The sequence below is a fragment of the Gavia stellata genome, unplaced genomic scaffold, assembly GCF_030936135.1.
Source record: "Gavia stellata isolate bGavSte3 unplaced genomic scaffold, bGavSte3.hap2 HAP2_SCAFFOLD_102, whole genome shotgun sequence".
NCBI lineage: Eukaryota > Metazoa > Chordata > Aves > Gaviiformes > Gaviidae > Gavia > Gavia stellata.
Window position 1 is genome coordinate 207151 of NW_026776399.1, and position 20727 is coordinate 227877.

The following is a 20727-nucleotide window of genomic DNA, read 5'->3' on the forward strand; positions in this document are numbered from 1 at the left end:
CTGAAAGTAAGGCTGGGGCAGGGGAGGGCACCGGCCCGACCTGGACCCTCTCCACAGGCCACTTCTCCGCAGGCTGAGGGTGAGGCCACTTCTCCGCAGGCTGAGAGCCAGGCCCCCCCGCACCTGGGGGCTCCTACGCCTCAGCAGGAGCTGACGGCCGCAACCCCAGGCCCCCGCAGTCAGTGGCTCGGCCTGGTGCTGGTGTTACAGAACATCCTGAAACGCAGGGTCAAAGTAGTGTAAAAGGAATGGAAATAATGTGAAGAAGATACTTTGTAATGCGTGCACCTGGTATTTAGACATAAAATTACAGTTAAAAACTGTCTCCACTAACTAACAGTAAGGATTACCACAAGGACGAAGTCTAGGAAAATAGAATGGAGTGCGAAAACTGTTTTAAGGCTGACCTGCCTCATTGTCGTGTGAAACCCACACCTCCTAGCTAGAAAACGCCCCCAACCCAAATAAGCCCCCTCCCCTCTGGGCATGCGTAGGGAATTGGAACTGTATCTGTAAGATGAAGTAAGAAAGGTACTAACCAATAGTTAGTTAAGGGGTAGGAGCAGTAGGCGTAACTAACTTTGTCACCTGTTTTAAATCCCTGTCATGATTTCAGCCCGGGGTGCATGCTGGCTGGAGAGATCCCCCACGCACCCGGTGCCGAATGAAGTAATGCCTGCTCTTTAATAGACCAGTGTGAAGGGGTTTCATTCCCGATTTCGGTGACACTGGCACTGAGGGAGGGAGCAGGAGGGCGCCCGACCGGGGCTGGGCTGGGCACCTTCCGCCTGTTCGTGCTGCGAGGCCTCAGGGCGAGGGCCCGCGCCTTCCCCTGAGAAGGCCCAGCACGGCCCGCAGGGCGGGATGGGCCAGGAGCAGCTGTGCCCCGAGGGCCCAGACAGGCTGGGCTGGGGCCCCCCATCAGTGCTGATGTTCTGGGCTGAAAATGGGAAAATGGGGAAAAACTTTGCCGTGCGTGTTTACTGGAGGCTTGTGGCCTGATGCTCTCAGGCCCTGGGTGCCAGCGAGGCTTTCCAGATGGCTGAGTAACGCCGTGCGGCTGTGAGCGGTGGCACAAACTGCTCCGGTGGCCTCGGGTCCCTGGAGGGGGACGTGGATCGGGGACGGGGCTGGGAAGGGCTCTCGGGAGAAGGTCCTTGCTAGAACTGTTCGAGGACCATGAGTGAGTTCAAGTGATGGAGAATGGGGAAATCCTGCATTTCGGGGCCTGTGGGGATCCGCAGGGTGCTGCGTGTCTGGTCCCTGCCCCGCAGCGTGTCCCCAGCACGTGTCCCTGTGTCACAGCAGCCCTCTGTGAGGCGCCGCGCCCCGCACGGGTGTCACAATGGCCAGGCTCTATATCTTCCCAAGGGGCTGGTGCTGCCCCAGTTTCTCATGGCGTTCGCAGGAGGAGGACCCAGAGAGAGCAGTGCGTCCATCTGGGGGATCCTGCTGCCCTGAGGAGGATGAGAGCACTCAGAGGTGAGGCGGTGGTGGGGGGCTGGGGGCTGCTGCCTGCTGGGGGCTGCGTCCCCGTCACCTCTCATCCTGCTGCCAGGCACCTCCGAGAGGGCTCTGGCTCCATCCTCTCCCTGCCCTCCGTGGGGCAGCTGGGGACTGCTCAAAGACGACCTGGCCCGGCCAACTCTTGTCGGGGCTGCCCAGCCCCAGCCCTCCCAGCGCCTCCTTGCAGGGTCCCATGTCCATGTCCCGCCCAGCTCGGGGCCCCCGTGCTGGACTCGCTCTAGCACATTGCTGCCATTCTGTCACTGGGAGCCCAGAATGGATCCAGTCCCCCAGTGCGGTATTCCCAGTGCGGTCTTCCCAGTGCTGCAGTGAGGGGAAGACTCCCTTCCCTTGTCCCAGTGACTGCCCTCTTGCCAGTACAGCCCAGCACGGGCTGTTAGTGCTGGGAGGGGCTGGGAAGATCCTCCCCCCTCCCTGGTGCAAAGCCCTGCAGCCAGCAAAATGATTTCTTTCTTTTCTTCCAGCTCTCTGCCCGTGCTTTGGTTCTCAGTCCAGACCTGCACATCCTGAGGATGGAGGCAGGGCAAAGAAGGCTGTCCCTGAAGCCGTCACTACCTTTGTGGCTAGTGGGGCTTCTCTGCTAAAGCGGCTGCAAGACCATGAGGTGAGACAAGGGGGCTCGAGGGCTCCCCTCCAAGCCCTTGACTTCCCCAGGTGCCGTGGCAGAGGGGGATCTCGCGTGATGGCACCTCTGCCCTCCTGCAGGCGCTTCGTCCCCAAGCGCCGATCCTGCCGCTCCAGCTGGACTAATGCCACTGCTCCCTCCCTCCTTTCCCTGGGAGCTTGCAGTGCTCTCCTGGACAAGGCAAAGCCTCTGGCATAAATCCCAGCATCTCTCCAGCACCTTTGCCCAAGTGTTCAAGGCCCCACCTTAGCTTTGGTTCCAGAACTGTCCCAGCGCCTGGGCTCCTGCCTGTGCGAGGGGAGCGACACTGTGCCCCAAGGTGCAGGGAGTTCATGGCTCCCCCTCCTCAGGGACTGGTCTCATTCCCACATCTTCCCCTTCCTCGCCTGGCACTGTCCATCTGACCTCCACCATCCCCCATCCTCAGGAACGACTTCCTAGGCTCCCGCATGGCCCTTTACCCTGGTGGAATCAACCTCCCTGTCTGGCTCTCTGGTAGTGTCAGAGGTGCTGTGGAAGATCTTGCCGTTCCCCATGGCTGTCCTGACCGATGCCTGCAGCTCGTACCTCGTGCCCATGGCAGAGAGATGATTTGGGGGGCAGTAGGTCTCTCTCGTGGGTCCCTGGCAACGAGGGCAAAGCAAGTCCCATCACTCCTATGTGTGGTCTGTCCCCAGGGTGACCGAGTGGAGACATACCGGGAGCTGGAGAGCTTCTTGCAAGGAGACGATGGCAGTTTGCAGAGCGGTGTCGTGAACCGCCTGATAGCAGAGGTGTCCAGTGACATGCGAGCAGCCCAGGTGAGCTTGTTCTCTTTCAAGGCCGCCAAAGCAGCCTGCCTCTGGCCCTGGTTTTTGGGGAAATCCAGAGCAGCACAGAGATGTTCCTCAACTATTCAGACCCAGTGGAGGTCCGAAGGGGACTCCTCCTAATAGGGAATTTGAAGAGGAGATGCAGAGAGTAGTGCAGAGAGGTGGACGCGGGGCTGTTTCTAACTGAGTGAGAGCTGGGTTCAAGCTCACTTGAGGAACAGCCCTGGGAGCCCAGCAGCCCCGTGGAGAGGCCCCAGGGGGTCCTTGAGTCTGTGACAGTTTGTTCCTGGCATCTCTGCAGAGAGGGAGAGAAGGCAGCAGCACAGGGCTGTGCTAGGGAAAAGCCTCCCTCGTCTCACCGGGGAGCTGCTCGCCTACCCCAGGGTACAAGAGGCAGCAGGCGCCCGGCCTGAGCAAACTGCCCCGTGGGGTCTTGCAGGTGAGGCAGGGGCGTTCAGCCTGTCCGAGTGCCTCAGCCTTTTTCTCGGGAGTGTTTAACTTGTGGCACTTTTTCAGGGTGTGACAGATGATGTGAAGATGGCTGCTAGCGACGTCCTGGTGGCTCTGGCCCGCTCCCGCTTCCACTTTGTCATGTCTGAGCTCCAGAGCCACCTGAAGGCCATGGGGAAGGTCCCTGATGAGATCGTGCTCCTCACCTTGGGCAAAATGGCCCGCAGCTACGGTACGGCACCCTGGGCCTCTTGGTTTGGGTAGGGGTCTGTGATAACGGGGAGAAAGCACCCTCCCCCTTCCTGAAGGCTCTGTGTAGAACTGGGGGGCTATGAAGTCGCCATGCCTCCTTGCTCTGTGCCAGGGCTGGCCGGCAGCTCTGCCTTACTAGCCCAGTCCTGGTTCCTGGAGGGTGGGAACCCACTGGAGACAAACCCGCAGGGTCTCTGCCCCGCACTGTCCTCCCCATTTCCCTAAAGGGCTTTCCTGTGTCCCCCTTGGGGAAGGCAGCCCTCCCCACACCCTCTGGCATGTCCCACATGGCCCAGCAGCCCCAGCCTTGCCAGGGATCGACCCCAGTCTCCCGTGTCTCTCACTGACCCTCTCGGTCCCTCTGTCCCTGCCTTCTCTGCAGCCCTGCGGTGCATCCCCTTCGTGGGAATGACGCTGCTTGCCCTGCGTGCCATGCTGAGCCGGGTGGGGAGTGGCCGGATCCTGCGCGCCGTCTGCAGTGGTGAGTGTCCCCTCCTTAGCTGGGGTCCCAGGGTCAGGGGCTGGGGTGGCCGTTGATGCCTCCATGTGATCTCAGAGGGAACATGGCAGGTGTCAGCCCACAGTGAGGTCAGGCCTTGGCGATCCCAAACCTCTGTGAGTGTGCAGAAGGAGCGGGAGAAGCCCCGGAGGTTTCTGTGGGTAGGACGTGACGGTGCTGCACAGGGGAACTCCTGGGTCCCTTCCCATGGCTTCTGTTCCCCTGTTTCCCCTGGGAAATACTGGAGGGGAACAGGCCATTGAGGAGGAAAAGGATGGGGAGGAGGAGAGAAACAGTGGGCTGTTTGAAACCAGACACCTCAAGGGCACAGCTTGGCCTCAGATGCAGATCTGGTCCTGGGCTGAGCCCTGCCGAGCCTGGGACCATCCTTAGAGCAGGCTTGGGTGAGGGTGCAAGGTACTGTCCCTGCTGCAGACTCTCACGTGCTGCCCTTCCCTTTCTCCTGGTGCAGTTCTGGAGCAATGGTCAAAAGGGGTCAATACATACTTCGGCAGCCAGGAGCAATGCCCCTTCCCTCGCAATGTGGAAGCGCAGCTCTGTGAAGACATTTACCCAGTCTTCCGTTACGCGCTGGTAAATTGGCTGGGCTGCGAGGAAGAAGAGGTAAGAAGTGCTGCTTTCCACGCCTGGGGCCACAGCAGGGATGTCCACGTTGGTGGGTCTGTCTGTGGCTGGTGGGGTGCGAGCAGAGGGGTGAGGGGAGGGAGCGGTCTGAATGAGAAAGCATCCCAGGCCGGGAGCCTGCTGTCACTGTGCCTGGGGCTGGAGGCTCTCTGGCAGGAAGCAGCTGAGTCCTGGGGCCTTTCTGCAGGGAGGGCTGGGGTGCGAGCGTGGGGAACTGCTCTCTCTCCTCTGGAGTGAGCCCTTCTGCTGCAGGGCAGAAGGGAAAGGGAAACCCCTCCCAGTGGGAAGGGCAGACTGGTGTGCAGGCGATGCTGAGTGCTAGGCAGACCTTCAGCCCTCCAAGCAGAGCCTCTCCCTTCCCTCTTCAGGACAAGCAGGCTGTGCTCAGGGCGGTGGCTGCCATGATGGAGGTCCTGCTGCGTGAGGAGCAGCACCGCGAGCATGCCTGGGAGCAGCTCCTCTGGCTGCTGCACCAATCTCAGGAGGTCCGAGACACCTCCCGGGTCAACAAGGTGAGGTGTTGCGCAGGGCCCGGCGTGGCTGCTGGGGTGGGTCTGCGCGAGTGCCACGAGGCACTGGGGAGCTGTGGGGTGCCAGGAGGAGCTGGGAAGGCCTTAGAGAAGGAACAGGGAGGGGGAGAGCAGAGGAGGCCTGAGACTTCCCCTCACTCTTTGGGCAAGAAAAGAGAAATGCGGGGAGGGGCCAGAAGGGAGGCAAGAGTCCCCCGGGCTTGTCTTCTCAGGAAGGGAGGCATTGCCATCTCTGTAGGGCTCTGTGCATGGGAAGAGCTTTGCCCTAATGCCCAGGGCCGTGTCCAGTCCCGTCCAGTGAGGGCTGAGGTCTGATGAGTGGGAAGTGCCGGGAAACGGAGTTGTCAACAGCGGGCTCTGTTCAGAGGAAAGAGACCCTGCCGATGCTGCTCTGAGGGGAGGGCAAACAAGAAGCCCCATCCAGGAGGGTTTGTGGTTTTCCCTGGGAGCTGCTGTTAGGGACTCCCCTTCTCCCAGATGTGCCTTTAGGTAGCTTTAGCCTCCTCTTCCTCCCCCGTTGTCTCACAGACCTTCCTGCAGGCCAGGAACATGGCAGGATTTGTGAGACAGGTGCCACGTAGGTTCCTTAAGGCTGCAGGAGGCCTGATCCTGGCTGTTCGGAATGGGCCTGAGGGGCAGCCCTGTTCCCACAGTGATTTCCCTCTCAGCCAAGTCGCAGCAGGACTCTGGGAGAGGAGGGCAGAGAGCACCCTTTCTTTTCAGTCCCCCTCAATGCTGATGCAGATTTCTTTAAAACAGACCTTGTTCCCACAGCTCCCTGACGTGACCAAAGAGCCTGGCCTGGCCCCTAAGGCAGAACTTCCCCGCTGCATCGCGCTGCAGGGTAAGGAGAGGAGACTGGGCGATCCCCCGTCGTGCTGTGGCGGCTCTCTCCCTGTCCTCGGCAGTCAGAGGCAGCTGCCTGCTAGTGCAGAATGCGATTTCTTCCCTGCAGCACGAATATGCCCTGAGGAGACGGGCATGTTTCTGCACTCCCCGGAGAGCGGTGGGAGCAAGGCCGGTCGCGTGGCAGCCCTGGGCCTGCTGGGAGCGCTGGCCCACTCTGACGGTCAGTGCCATGGGCCAGGGACAGAAGGCAGGGGTTGGGGCTGCTGGGCTGAGAGCAGGAACGGGCTGAAAGCAGTGCACCTGCACCCAAAAGGAGCTGCAAAGAGCGGGTCCCCCAGCCGAGCTGACGCCCTGCGACAGGGCTCGAGCTCTCCTCCAGCAGTTAGAAATGGTGCACACCAGGGATGATGCTCCAAGCTCAGTAACACGGGCAGGCTGGTGGGTGGGCGGGTGGGCTGGTGCACAGGAGCTGCTTGTACCCGAGTCATTTCTCACGTGCTCTGTGTTACCATATTACCATAGCTTTCAGTCCCTATAAAACAGCTGTGCCTCTAGAAATGGAGTCGCTCTGGCTATGCCGCTGCCTCCTGTGAAGTCAGAGTCAGGCCCCGCTTTTCTGTCCCATTGGTGTGCGAAAAACTTGGAAGCTTCTGCCATTGGGGCTCTGCCTCAATGCACACCTCTCCATATCTCTTCCAGCACCTGCAGTGAGAGAGAAGCTGCCCCAGGTGATGGAGGCCGTGGAGTCAGTGTGCAACCACCCCAGTGCCCAGGTGAGCTGGTTTGGGAAGGGACAGTGCCACCAGGGGAGGCAGAGGAAGCCTTTCCCTCAGGGCAGAGCTGGGGTGCCTGGGGAAGTGCCGGCGCATTGCCCAGGCAGTGGGTGATGGCTTCTCCCTGGGGAGAGCTGGCAGAGTGGAGCAGGGAGGTCGCTGTGCTCTGTGGAGCAAATGCCCGTCCAGCCTGGTGCTAAAGCCCAGCTCTGATGCCAGGAGCGAAAGCTTCTGCCGTGCGCTTGTCATCTCTCCGCGAGCCACAAAGGCTGCCCCCAAGCAAAGGCGGCTTCCCTTTGGATTTTGAACAGGAGGACCGTAACCACGCTCTCCCCTGGCAGGTGCGGAGGGCAGTTCTGGAGTTCATCCGGGAGCTGCTCAGCTCTGGCTCCCAGAGCTGCTGGGCATGGGATGTGGTGGGGCACATCTTCAGCGAGTTCAGCCGGACCTCAGGCAGACTGGTAAGGGCAGAGTGGGACACCTGGGGCTTCCAGCAGTGCCTGGCCTGTGCTGAGAGCTTCTGCAGGCATCCTTGAGCATGGAGAGCTCCACGCTGCAGGGCCATCAGTGCCGGCGCTGCCATTGGAATGACCTGCAAATGGCTGTTCCTCGTGTGTGTGTGTGCTGATGTTGGTGGAGACGTCAGTGAATGATGAGGGTTTGCACCCGGGCGTGCCACCTGGGACTGTGGGGCTGCCTGCGCACCCCACAGGCTGAGCTGTGCCCACAGACACCTTCAGCAAAGCTGCCTTGCAAAGGGAGGGGTCTTCTAGGGACAGGACATCCTCCATCCTTAAGTGCTCACAGACAATCAGCAAAACACAGCCACTGCAGCCACATGGGCCTGGCTAGAGGATCTTTCTGTGGTGTTCTCATACTCTGGCCCTCCAAAGCATGCCCTGCCCATCCAATAGCAGTCTGGGGACCCGCATCACTTCTGGCAAGGGGACAGGCCGTCTGGCAGTCCCTTTGGTGAGTGTTTCCATCTGGGTGCCCAGGAGATGAAGGATGGGCATGGCTGAGCCTTTTGCTGACTTGCTGAGGACCTTCCCTCTGGCTAGAGCCTCCCTCCAACCGGGGGATCTGTGCGTGTTGCTTTGCTCCAGGGCTTTCTAGTCCTTCCCAGGGTCTGGGAAGTGGTTCCCGAGCTGGGTCTGGCCGTTCTTGTCCTCCTTCTGGAGGTCAGTGCTCCTGGGAGGTTGGCGCAGGAGCACTGGTGAGGCCATGCCTGAGCCTTGTCGGTCGGGAGCTGAGAGTAACAGGGGTTTTGCCAACTCTGTCTTACAGGTGGCAGGAGGCCTTTTTGCCTGGGTAACACCGGAGGAAGGAGCTCTTCGAGCCCTGTGTGTGGACATCCTGGGCTCGCTGGACGTCTCTCTGAGAGGGATGACCAAAGTAAGTCACCCTGTGCCCTGCTGCTGTGGCCACTTCTTGCCTTCAGGACATTTTTCTTCATGCTTCCCCATGCTGTGAACCTCTCCCCTCACATGTGCTGAAGCACACAAGGCTCAGGGAACCGCAGACTGTCACTTTTGTCTTTGAGCTGAATAGAAATGCTGATGTGGTGAATTGCCCGGTTCTTCTCTGCAGCTCCTGTGGCCGAGGTTGCTGCAGTACGTAGTGCCAGCCCAGTACAGCGGCATGCTGATCCCACTCTCCCGCTGTCTCCGAGCCCTAGTTGAGAGACGGGAGAGCGCAGGGTGTGAAGAAGACGAGGAGGAGCCTGACGCCGTGGACTCCCAGGAGCGAGGTAGAAGCTAATGGGTTCAGCCAGGGGCTTGGCCAGTCTGTGTCTACATGCACCCTGCCAGCCCTCAGCAGAAGCCTGGGAGAACCAAAGGGCGGAGCCAGGCTCTGCTGCTGGGCATGAGGGGCTCTGCCCTGCATTGCCCCTTGCCCAGCGCAGAGGCCTGCCTCTCCTGCTCGCAGCACTCTCCTGGCGAGCCGGGGCTTGTTCCTGGCCATGCTGGAGCTGCCTTCGTCCCGTGCTGGGCAGCCCTGGGGATTTCTCCCGGGTCAGCGCCGTGGCAGCACAGCTGCTCTCAGCCCTCAGCCCTGTGCGGGGCATCGGAGGCGCGATGGGCAGGGCACGGAGGGGGCTTGTTGGCTCACCCAGCCTTTCTTCCTCCCCACAGCCCGGCTGCCGGCTCCCCAGGCCCTGCTGGCTCGACTGCTGGTGAGTAGTGGGGCCCGGGGGAAAGAGCTTTTCTGGCCAGGGGTGGTGGGGGAGCCCAGGGCAGAGATGCTGTTGAGGCCCGTGCCGGGATCCCCCAAGGAGGAGGCAGTGTGCCTGAGACTGCCTGGGCCTGTCCGGTATCCCACTCCTTTCTTGGGGCTAGCAGCACCCCGGGTGCAGGAGCGGCATCGAGCTCCCTCCCTCCCTCCCGGGAAAAACTGCAGCTCTGGTGGCAGGAGTGACCCTTCTCTCCTGCCCTCGCCTAGGTGGTGGCAGCAGCTCCTCACAAGAGCGGCGAACGTGCAGTCGCTGCCTTGCAGCTGCTGCAGGCCCTGCATGGCAGGATACACCGAGCCTTGGGGGTGGTGTGGACTACCGAGATCCCCCTCCTGCTGCAGTACTTGGAAGGTAAAGTGCGGGTGGGGAGGGAGAGGCTGGGGGGAGGGAAGGGGGTCAGGAAAATGCAGCTTCCCAGCGTGACGGAGGAGAATTGTCCCCAGTTCCCCAGCACTTGCTCTGCAGCCTTTCCCCTTCCAGGGAGCCAAAGCTGAGGCTGGGGGCAGCCGTCCCCCAGTGTCGATTTGGCCCAGGGGATGGATGGGGCTGTTGATGTCCTTTTGGAGGGCAGGTCTTGGCGGCACCCCCATGTCCTGGCCGGGATGGTGTTTGGGGGAGGGACAGGACTGGTGCTCCTGGAGGGGGTGCAGCCCCTGGCTTTGGAGAACCAAGTTGCCAGGCCAGGCCAGGTTTGCAGCAGCTGTCCTTGGCAATAGCCTGGGAGAAGAGCTGCAAATCAGTGGCCCTGACAAATGTTCCTGGGATCCCTCCTGTGTCTTTGGCCTCACAAGGGCTTTGGTGTAGGTGCTTGTAGGCCCTTTCTAGCCTGATGGCCTGGGAATGTTGGGAGGTCTGACCGCAGAGGAGACCACAGGGCTCGTCTTTGGTGTGAGCTTAAATAGCAGCGACGGCTTTTGCTTCCTCTTGCTTTCTAGAGAAAACCAAGAGGTCCCTGGACTCTGCAGAGTGGGAGCATCGTGTGCTCAAGGTACAGCATCCTTGGGGGGTGTCACAAATAGAGGGGGAGAAGAGGGAACAGACAAAGTTGTGGGAGGAAGCTCGGGGCTGCCTGTGTAGGCAGCAGGAGTTGGGGGCACCTCCTGAGTGCCCTGTGCCTCCCCCCGCAGTAGGTGCCTGCCCGCTCAGAGGAGCTGCTGTCTGCACCCGTGCCATGGCTGATGGCTAATGCACTCTATCGCTGTGGCACACGCCTTAGCACTGCCTCCTCCTCTATGTCTGGCATGCCGGGGGGGTCTCGCCTGAGGTGTTAGGAGAAGAGGGAGGCTGGTGAAAAGAGGGCTGGGTGGGGCAGGGGAAGAGTCTGCCGTTCCCAGTAGCTCCCCCCAGCAGTGTCCCGGGACATGCGAGCGTAGAAAGCATCCTGGCCAAGGGCAGGGGAACACTCGCTTCCTCTCTGTTCCCCACAGTTCCTGCGAGCGTCGCTGGAGCCCATCGAGGACAGGGCCTGGACCATGGGCCTGAGCCAGGAGCTGAGCCAGCAGCTGGGCAGCTCTGCCCCTGGCTCCTGGGAGAAGGTGTGTCTCCTGCCCCGCGCCAGGGCTGGGGCTCTGCCCACGCAGGCGGTTTTCATTGCTTCCCCTTCTCTTGCCCCCAAAATGCGCCTCCCTGGGCTACTCCAGTGGCTGGCTACCACCAGGGGTGGTCGGGTCTGTCTGGGGCCAGACCTTTCCTGACAGGTCGGTCCATGACCACATCTCGGACGTGGCCTCTTCTCTTGCAGCTTTTCCTGTACAAGGCCCTTGGGACAGTGCTGGCAGCTTGTCAGGATCTCAGACACGTCCAAGGGCAGGTGCTGAGGTTCCTGCAGGAGACAAACCCTGTGCAGCTGTCTGAAGCCCAGGTGAGGTGATGTTCATGTCCTGCGCATCCCCTGCCTGTTCCTGGGGGAGAGGCAGGGCTGCTCCAGACCTCGATTTCCCCCTTGCTGCCATTTCCCCCTTGCCGCAATGTCCTGCCTGGCCGTTGTTGCTGGCCATGGCCGAGTGCCTGGGCTGGAGCCAACTCCCTGTTTCTCTGTGGTTGCAGGGAATGATTTCTGTTGTGTCCCACACGGCTGAGAGCCACTTCCATCTGGTCTTGGACACAGTGAACATGTTCTCCACTGCTTTCACCAGAGGCTGGTTTTATCAGACTTCCATGGGCTGGAAGGTAAAGGATCCAGGGTTTCCCTGTTTGGCTTTCCTTTTTTGGCCTTCTTTCACTTCTACACCTGCAGCAGCCAAGTTGTGGCAGCTGCCTTGAGATAAGCATTCGTGTAAGAGCTAGCCGAGACCTCTGTTTCAGAGGGGACGTCCTGACATTGGGGCCCCTGAGGTGTCTTTGGAGAGGAGGGGGTTTGACACCGGGTGGATCAGAGCCACCCAGCTGGGGCAGCTGCAGCGGTTGCTTGCTTGCAGCCACCTTGCCCCTGACTTAACTTCAGCAGGAGCTGGCGACAAGGGGGTGGGCACGGTGTGACACTCTGACCCTTCCCCAAAGCTGAGGGCCAAGAGCAGGAGCCTGGTGAAGTCTCACTGGCTCTGCTCCCCACCTGGGGGCTGTGGGGAAGCCTTTCAGGGCAGGGCAGGGCCCTACAGAGAGAGCGGTGCAGCCTGGCCTGGGGAGGTGAGCAGAGTGGGCTCATCTGCACCCCTGACGAGCACGGGCTGCGTGTCTGAGCAGGACCGTGACAGGCTCTGTCAGATACCTTTCCACAGAAAGGTTCCAGGCAGCTCCCCGACCTCTCAAATCAGTGGTAAAAGAGCCAGCAGTGTGTGCGATGCTGGCTGCACCTCATCCCCATCCCCATGCGAGATCCCAAGCTGTGGGATGGGAACAACTTCTGGCCTTGGAACTCGCAGCTCGAGGAGTGGCCTGGGGAGCTGCTGGGAGGTGCCCAGGGAAACAAGGAGCTGGTGAGGGTGCAGGGCAGGGCCTGCCGCAGGAGCCTGCCAAAGTCCCGGGGCTGACCTCTCAGGGCATCTCTGTTGACACAGGTCCAGCAGCAGCAGAAGATGGAGAGCGCCCAGGCCATTCGTGCTGCTCTGATGTGCACCTACAGCGGCATTGCACTGCGTGCCCCCAAGGAGCAGCTGCTCACCCGCGTGGATAAAGAAATCGTGGGCAACATCCTGCGGCTCTCCAGAGCTAAACAGAGGGTAGGAGCATGGGGCACACAGGGCAGGGATGCCTGGGTGTCCCAGCTTCAGCCCCTTGGGGCTGGGGTGCACCGAGGTGGACGGTCCCTTTCTAAAGATCTCCCAAGGAAGGGTTTGTCCTCAACGTCCAGATCCAGCCCCCCATGGGTTTCCCCTGCCCATGCTCTTCTTCCACCTCTCAGCCCTTCAAAGAGTTGAAGGGGTGCTTTGCTCTCTTTGGCCTCAGGACTTGCAGCTCAAGCTCGCCCTGGTGCAGAGCATCACCGAGGTCAGCTGTGCCATCCAGGCTGTGGGCGACTGCGGCAGCTTTGAGCTGTCCTTAAAGCAGGAGGCAACGTGGACCTTGCTGGTGAGTGCCTGTAGCCGGGGCGGTCGCACGGGGGAGTTTTGGGCTGTGCCATCGGACTCGTTACCCCAGAGGCACGATGGTCTCTGGGCTTCACGTGAGCTCCTGGAGCTGTGTCCGGAGCTGGTGGGGCTCTTGAGTGCTGGTGCTGGGTGGCTGTGGTTGGGGAGCAGGGGCCCTCCTGCAGTGCCTTTGGGGATGCGTGGGGGTGACGGGGCAGTGTCTGCCCAGGCCTGGCAGCAGAGCCTGTCCCCAGGGGAGGCGGGAGGGCTGTCTCGTGCCCCTGCCAACTCTGTGCTTCTCTCTCTGGGACTTGCAGGACTGGATCAAGGGGGAGCCCTGGGACTCCCTGGTGTATGGAGTGTTCCAGGCCCTGGAGGAGTTGAGGTGAGGTCTGTTCCCCGGGCTGTGGGGACTCCCAGTGTGCCCCATCCCAGCTGGCTGGGGCAGCCCCAGTGGCCTTGAGCATGGGGCCGGGAGCTGCTGGGGCTGTGGAGTGGGAGGGTGTTCCCCATGTCGGGTGTCTCCCACAGGAAGGGAGCCCCCGAGGTTCCTTAACCTGGGGGCAGGGGTTTGCCTGCTGCCTGGGAGGAGGCAGGAATTGCTGGCGCTGAAGGCAGTGCTCGCTGGCGTGGGCGGGGGTGTTGGATTTGGGGCCCTCGATTAGGAGGAACCCAGGTGTGGTTTGAGCCACTCTGGAGACAGTAAATCTCCTTTGTGTTTTCTCTTCCTTTTTCCTCTGGCCAGCAAGCTGAGGCCACCTCTGAGGCGGGAGGAAAATCACAAGCTGCTGGCAGTGTGCTGCCAGACTGTCTTGTCCTGTCCTTCCAAGGAGCAGATGAAAAAGGGCAGGAAGACAGTGAGGGCAGCTGTGAACATGCAGGTACCCGCTGGCCAGTGCCTGCCCACCCCTGGGTCAGGATCCCACCTCAGTGCGCCCCGGCAGCCCCCATGATGCAGAACCTCAGCTCTGCTTTCCTGCTTTCAGCTTCTGCACAGGAGATGCTTGGAAGATCTGGGCCATCTCCTAGAAACCTTTCTGGAGGCAGAGGTGACCTCTGCCTGCTTTGATGACATGGTCCATGTGAGTAGCCGTGGAGCAAGAGGGAAAGTGTTTCAGGGGCAGAGAGTGGAGGCCTTAGAGGGTGTTAGGAGGTGGATACCTTTCCTGCGGGAATGTGGGGCTTTGGCTCCTTGCTCTGAGGCTGTGCGTCTGGCCGGGGCCAGGGGCTGAGCTGGGGGACGGGAGCGCCCGGCCACTGCAGCCTCTGGCCAGGCAGAGCAGTGGGCCCTGTTGGAGGGAAAGCCCAGAGCCAGCCCTGAGCTGGCTGAGAGCAGCCTGGAGGAAGGCTGGAGTGGGGAGACGCTGGCAGTGTAGCAACAGCAGCCTCAGGGCAGAGGCAGCTGGAGGGAGCGAGGCAGTGGAGGCAGCAGTGCCAGTGCTCGGTGGGGCTGGGGTTGGCACTGGGAAGGGGCCAGAGAAGGAGGGAGTTGGAGAGGGATCTCCGGGAGAGAAAGATGCCTGTTGTGAGAGAGATGCACCCTGCCTCAGGTCCTGAAGGGCTGGCTCACCTCAGCCAACGAATGGGAGCGGGAGAGAGCCCTGCAGGTTTGTGCCCATGTGCTGGGAGCTTGCAAGGAGCGATTCGAGCTCATGGTGAGTAGAGCCCCCTCGCGTGCCCTGGCGCCCTTTTCCCACCATTCATGGCCCCAGAAGGGAGCCCTGCCCAACTGGGTGCTGGGTTTTGGGGCTCCAGGGATTACGGGGCAGCCCTTCTGCCTGCCCCTCTGCCCGGTCGCTGCTCAGGGAGCAGGATGGGCGATAGAAGCGAGCGGGTGCTGGGGCTGCCTGCGACCCTTTTCTTGCTGCTCTCCCCTGCAGAGAGGACGTCCTTGCAAGCGGTTCGGCTCCCTGGTGGGATTGCTGGCAACTCTGACCAGCGACTGCCTGGCCACGTCCCGCCAGAGGGCATGGGTCTGCCTTGGCTACCTTCTCCAAATGCAAGGTAAGGAGAGTGGGCGCTTCCCAGCCTTGCTCAGCCTGATCCTCCCTCCCTTCCCGGCCTGGCACCACTGGGATCCTGCAGGGCCAGGCCCTGTCCCCAGGAGGGAAGCGGGAGGCAACGTGCTTGGCTGGTTTTGTGCCCCCACCCTGTTAGCCCTCTGCCTCCCTGGACATGTCAGGAAGGATCCCTGGGAGAGGGTCGCTGAGTCCCACCTCCGCAGCGCATGTGTGCAGTTGGTCAGGGCCATCCCCCACTGCTGTCTGAGAGCAGGACATTGCCACCAATGCTGGGGACTGTCCCCCTCCATGTCTGCCCCCCTCCATGTTCCAGGAGAGACAGAGGGTGGTCAGACAACTCGCTCGGATGAGGCCCCTGACATTCCAGAGGGTGCCTTCCCCCTTGCTCCCTGCCTTGAGCCTGGAGAGACAGGCAGCTCCCCAGGCAAACTATCCAAACTCATCGCCGCCAGGGAAGAACTCTCCTGCTGAGCACAAGAGAGGAAACCAATTTGCTGCCCAGAGCAAACTGGGCAGGGAAGAGGGATCTGAACTGCAGGCCCGGGGCGTGCCGCAAAGGGTTGTGTTTGAACCGTTTCCTCTTCAGGCAGCAGGGTCTGCCTGTGCTGAGGCAGTCACGGGGAGGTTTCCTGCCTCCCAGAGACGATGGTGGCCTGTGTGGGAACAGGGGACACAGCTGCTGGGATCAGAGGCCAGTAGCTGCTGAAACCCTGAAGCCCCAACAAATGGTTCGAGGAGGAAGAGGGCTCTTTCCAGCCCGGGATTTGTCAGCCATTTATCGGGCTCAGGAAATCCTGCTGCACCGAGTTCAGGAGGGCCCTGGGTTTCCCTGTGGCTTTCACTGCCACCCCCTGGGTTCTCCTTTAGCAGTATCTAGGGCCAGAGGTTGCCTTTCTGTGGGCGTGACTCCCCTTTTCTTCTGGTGTTTGTTCCAGCCAGGACCATGGAGGTGGTGCCTCAGGCAGATGAGATCAGGTGCCTTGGTGAGGAGCTGAACAGCCCAGACACCGTGCAGACCTGCGCCAAAATAGCAAAGGTAACTGGCCCCAAAAGAGCGGGGTGGGGGCCCAGCTCCTGGGCTCCTGCACATCTCCCTGCTCCCCTCCAGCGTCCCTCGCTGTGTCCAGAGCAAGCTGTCCAGGATGGCTGTTGTTAGCAAGTAGCAGGAGGCTTTGAGACAAGACTGTCCTTCAGGCATGCTGGAGCAGATACCGTATATGTGTGCGTGTGTGATTGCTCTTGTCAGAATACAAATTTGGTACATAATAAGCAAACAACATGGGGGGCGACACTTCCCAATCGGGTAGCTGCATCAGATGTAAACAGCACTGTATGCATAGCAGGAGGAAAAAGTGATTGCCCCCTGCACGACTGCCGAACTAACGGTTCTGTCAAGTTTCCTTTCCATTCTGAATTGCTGGAGCAGAGCTGTGACGTGGTCTCTCTTGTTCCTGACTTCTCTCCAGGCTGTTTGCAAGTGCATCCCTCCAGCGCAGGCTACGGACTTTCTGACTGCGGTCCTGCCCAGCTTGCTGCACGTCACACCCACGTGTGTGAAGCCACTATGGAAGTGGGTGTTCATCTTCCTGGTGGAATGCAGGAAGGAAATAGTCCAGGAGGTAAAGGCGACCTTTTTCCCATTTGACTTTGTCTTTGCTCCTGTTGGCTGTTTAACGACACCCTGTGCAGTTGGCACAGGCTCAAGAAATGCCACCTGTGTGTCGAGCCAAGGGGCTGCTGAAGGAGTCAGGTGCCCTTGCAGAGGCCCTGCAAGGCGACTTCAGGGTCTCAAAGAGCGTGTTTGGTTTTGCTCTTGCATCGCTACACACATGCGGGGAGAGTTCTTCAAGCGTTGGGTGTGAAACGTGCCCGTGTCCTCTGTGTGCACAAGGGCACGCAGCTGCTCGTACGGTTGGGCCCAGGCACATGCAGTGACTGAGTCTGTGCGTGTGAGCGCGTGCATGTGTGCGTACGTGTGCGCAGTTGCCAAGAGCACACCCAGCTCCAGACGTGAGCCAGGGCCAGGCAGGGTGGAAGGGGTGAGGTTTCAAGCTAGGTCTGGACCCTGTGTCACGGGAGCAGGCACTGGTCCTGTGCTGAATGACTGTGTCTGGGCCCCGCAGGAGGGGGTAAAGGATGCACCGAGCCCTTCTTTCTCCTCCATTTCCATTCAGGTGCCAAAAATCCTGAAGACCCTTTGCACCTACATGCGGCAGAGCACCCACAGGCCCTTCCTGCTCTGGGCCGTGTTTCTCCTCGCCCACTTTCACCAGGAGCCCGTCATCAGCAGTCTCCTCCGGAAAGGTCTGCCCATGGACAGGTACGTGCACCAGCCACTTCCCCACTGTAGTCAAACAGAGACCCCACAGCTTGCGTGCACTGGGGTGGCCCAGTTAAGAAGCAGGTCTTTTTTCTGCCTGAGCTGTCTTGAGTGTTGCAAGACTGCGTGCTTGTGTCTCTGCCGTGACTGGGGCGTTGTAAGCCCCATTGCAGAGGAGGAGAAGGTTTGAGGGCACTGCAGGACTGCGAAGATACGGGCTCAGGGGTGAACATCTGTTCCCTTGCAGTGACACGGTGGAGCTGTGGAGGAGCCTGGGGAGAAGCACCATTGGGATTCAGGTCCTGAGGTGCTTAGTGGAGAAACTAAACAGAGCACGAAACAACTGCCTGGGGACCAACTCCTCCGCTTGTGAGTGGCACAACCATGAGACTGCTCTGGAGACTTTGATGGTACGTTCAATGGCAGACACGTTTCTGTAGCTTTGCATCTGCTTTGTAACTCCTGCTTCGGAAAAGGGGGAGTCAGGTGCCCTTTGCAGATGCCCCTGGAGACTCCCAGGGCGCTGTGCTGGGCCGGCCTCAAGCAGTGTGGGGAGCTGGGACAGTGTTGTGCTCCTGAGCCACAAGGCTGTCGCAGAAGTGACAATTGCGGACAGTAACCCCCCTGCCCCAGGCAGGCAGGGGAACCAGGCTGGTGGGAAAAGGCCTTGCCTGAAGAGGGGCTTCTTGGTCACGTTTCTCTGCAGATCACCCGTGCCATCTCCGAAGTGGTGCTTGCCCTGAGGAGCACAGAGGAGCTCAGGCAGCTGCTTCCCCACCTCCTTCCCAGCCTCCTGAGGTGGGCCAGCGAAACCCTGGGCGAGGAGCGGCTGCTTTCCCCCCTGGGAGAAGGCGGAAGACAACTGTTCCTCAAGGGCCAGGTGCTTGAGGAGAAGCCGTGCAGGTAAGGAGCCGAAGGGGCAGATGGAGGGGCTGGCTTCGGTTCCCCTCGCCAAGGCACGTGCCTTTGTGGGGTTGAGGGAGGGCTTTGCCTGCCCCGCTTCCTAGATGAGCAAACTGCTCGTCGTGGTTGGGTTTACTTCTGCTCCTTCATGGGGAAACTCCAGCTCCCAGGCAGGAAGGTCTGAGGCAGCTCGTGCTGTGGACGGCTGTCATCTTGCCTTCTGCATACCCTTGCATGCACGATAGCTTTGCACTCCCTCAGCGGACCCCCACCGGGGGGGAGCGTGACTCTTGCGGGCAATGGCATCATTCTTCACAAAATGCTGGTGGGAAGAGGTATTAGGTGTTGCCTTGGTTCTCTAGCATGGAGTCAGTCCAGGGGCGTGGAGTTTCTTCTGCTTCAGTGGGTTTGGGGCATGATGAAAATGCCAGTGTCGTTAGCTGCAGTCTACGAAGCATCATTCCCGGGGTATTTAGCTCTGCTAAAGAGAAATCTTCCCCTAAACTGCAGTGATTTGATCTTTCTTTGGTTTTGTGGTGTTGCTGCTGTTTTGATTTTTTTCTTGTTTTGTTTGACTGTGTTTTGACTGGGTTTGTGTTTTGTTTCTTTTGCCAGGGTTTTCCTTATGGCTTTAGAGTTGGTGCTAGGCAAATGCATGGCAGAGAAGTGGATGCGGCTGCTCATGAATCGGGCAGCGTGGGCTCTCCTTGAAGACCCCCTGACCCATTCTGATGGGGTGCGTCTCCTGACCAGGTAAGAGTCGCAGGGATGCACATGGCTGCCTCCTGCGGGGCTGTGCCCAGGGAAATGCCTGCAGGACCCTTCCAGCATGCCTGGGAAGCCGTCCTGAGCTGAAGAATAGTATCTGCATTGGTGTACATGAATTTTGGCAACCTGGCCTTCCTGGGTAACTGTGTGTCCCTCGCTTGTGCTCCCTTGCGCAGCGTCCTGGTCCATGCTGGGCTTCTATCACCCTGTCTGAAGCAGACCCTCTTCCCATGGCTGGATTCCTGCTCAGTTAAGCTGCGGGTGACAGCTACAGCCTTCTTTGCTGAGGTAAGGCAGGGGGTGGGGAAGGAAGGGTTCAGAGGGTTTTAGTGAGATCCGGCTCCTTGGGACGTCTGTTTTTGTGGGAAGATCCCTGGAGCGGAGCAGACAGGGGAGCGCCTGGCCAGGACCAGGTCCCCACAGCACTGCCTGTGTCCTTCCAGCTCTCTTGGGACTGCAGCACAACAAGGACCCGCGAGTGAAGCAGGCACTAGAGGAGTCTCTCCACGATACCTGTCCCCAGCCAGCACCAAGGAGTTAATTAAATAAAGCTCAGCACAAGATGCCTAAAGGGCAGTGTATCTTTTTTCCCCCGATGGCACCCTTGTGCTTGGCGGGACCACATGTGGGTGACACCAAGGCTGGGGGCTGCCAGCTGCATGGCCCCTCCCGGATCTTCGTGGGCTGGGCACAACGCAGTCATGCCGGGACAGACCCCAGAGCAGGGGTCTCCCCATGGGGTCCTGGGGCCTTGCCGTGCCCTCCCACTGCCCATGGGGATCCCCTTGCCACCCCTCCCACCACGGCACGACCACCTCTGGCACCAGCAAGGGCTGGCGCAGGGAACAGCCCAGGAGAGCCCTGACCATACCACCACAGCAGGCTTTGCCCTCCCCGGTGTCCTGCCATGCTGGGCCCCCCCACAGCACTTGCCCAGGGACACAGTGGGGGGGTATCAGGGGAAAAGGGGGGCACTGGGGGGAGTAGGGGGCACTGGAGGATGGGTGGGGAGAACCAAGGGAGGCACAGCAGTTTAGAGGGGTGTGGTCAGGGGGCAGAAGGGTGGCACTGGGGGACAAGTAGGGAATGTCGGGGGATCTTAAAGGGTCAGCTATGGCTCAGGGGCTGAGCAGAGGGACAGAGTGTAGCAGAGGGCTCTGGCTGGCCCATCGGACCCCTGCCCACCAACACAGGCCCCACTGGTGCTGGTCCCCAGCCCCGGCGGGCCTGGGCACATCTGTGTGGGGCAGGGGCAGCTCCACACAGGGAGCCCACCAGCAGAGATGCAGTTTCATCCCTCAGGCTGCTGGGCACCCTGGCCCCGCTGTGAGCCTATGTAAGCCTCTGGTCCCCTGTCCCGGGGGTCCCACCATCCCTGTGTTCCTAACTGAAGACCCTGCAAAGATTGCTCAAACACGTGCTCCTGCCTTGCACAGTCACGTTCCTTGACAGAGGTGGGGCTGGAGCTGGAAGAGGGAGTCAAGCCCCTGACTGGGTGGAACACCAGGCCTGGGGAGGGTCCTGCTGTGGAGGGGGCACCAGCAAGGGCCGAGGTGCTGGGGGTTTCCCTGGGCACCAGCTGTGCTGAGGGCTCTGGTAGTCCTGGGAGGTGAGTGTGCCAGGCACGGGGCAAGCGACTGAGCTGGACCTTCTCCAGCAGCAGGCATTTGTATGAGGGGGGCTCAGAGGGACCCATGTCCTGCCCCACTGCTGCAGGTCAGTCTGAGGCACGTGTGAGCCCTGGCTCCCTGCACATCGGGCTTTGCGCTGCCCTCAAACGGTCTGAGCCTCCTCCCAACCCCACAGAGCTTCTCAGCCCTGCCGGTAACTCCTATTTCCCCCTGACTTGCCACTCGCACGGACCAGACGCCTTGGTTCAGCTGCATCTCCTGAAAGAAAGCAAAGGACCAAGAAGCCAGAGACATGGGGAGAGAGGTCCCTGCAGAGTGGAGTCCCTGGAGATCATCCCTGGGTGTAACCAGAGAGGAGCAGACTAAGCCATGGAAGAGGCTTC

General features: G+C 60.5%; 1 protein-coding gene across 1 annotated transcript; it reads left to right on the forward strand.

Annotated features, from left to right (window-relative positions):
* Window positions 1-1294: 1294 nt before the first annotated feature.
* LOC132320937 (maestro heat-like repeat-containing protein family member 2B) lies at window positions 1295-19275 on the forward strand. Its single transcript, XM_059834580.1, has 34 exons — window positions 1295-1482; window positions 1992-2131; window positions 2830-2952; window positions 3481-3646; window positions 4049-4147; window positions 4638-4789; window positions 5179-5322; window positions 6115-6184; window positions 6296-6409; window positions 6889-6962; window positions 7304-7423; window positions 8250-8357; window positions 8553-8712; window positions 9098-9138; window positions 9405-9546; window positions 10131-10183; window positions 10623-10730; window positions 10937-11056; window positions 11242-11364; window positions 12192-12353; window positions 12580-12702; window positions 13019-13086; window positions 13447-13582; window positions 13688-13783; window positions 14252-14356; window positions 14582-14705; window positions 15658-15758; window positions 16189-16341; window positions 16897-17042; window positions 17290-17452; window positions 17749-17945; window positions 18561-18698; window positions 18890-19001; window positions 19157-19275. Exons 1-34 carry the CDS (start codon window positions 1467-1469, stop codon window positions 19193-19195), a joined length of 3936 nt encoding a protein of 1311 aa, XP_059690563.1. The 5' UTR covers window positions 1295-1466; the 3' UTR covers window positions 19196-19275.
* Window positions 19276-20727: the final 1452 nt, after the last annotated feature.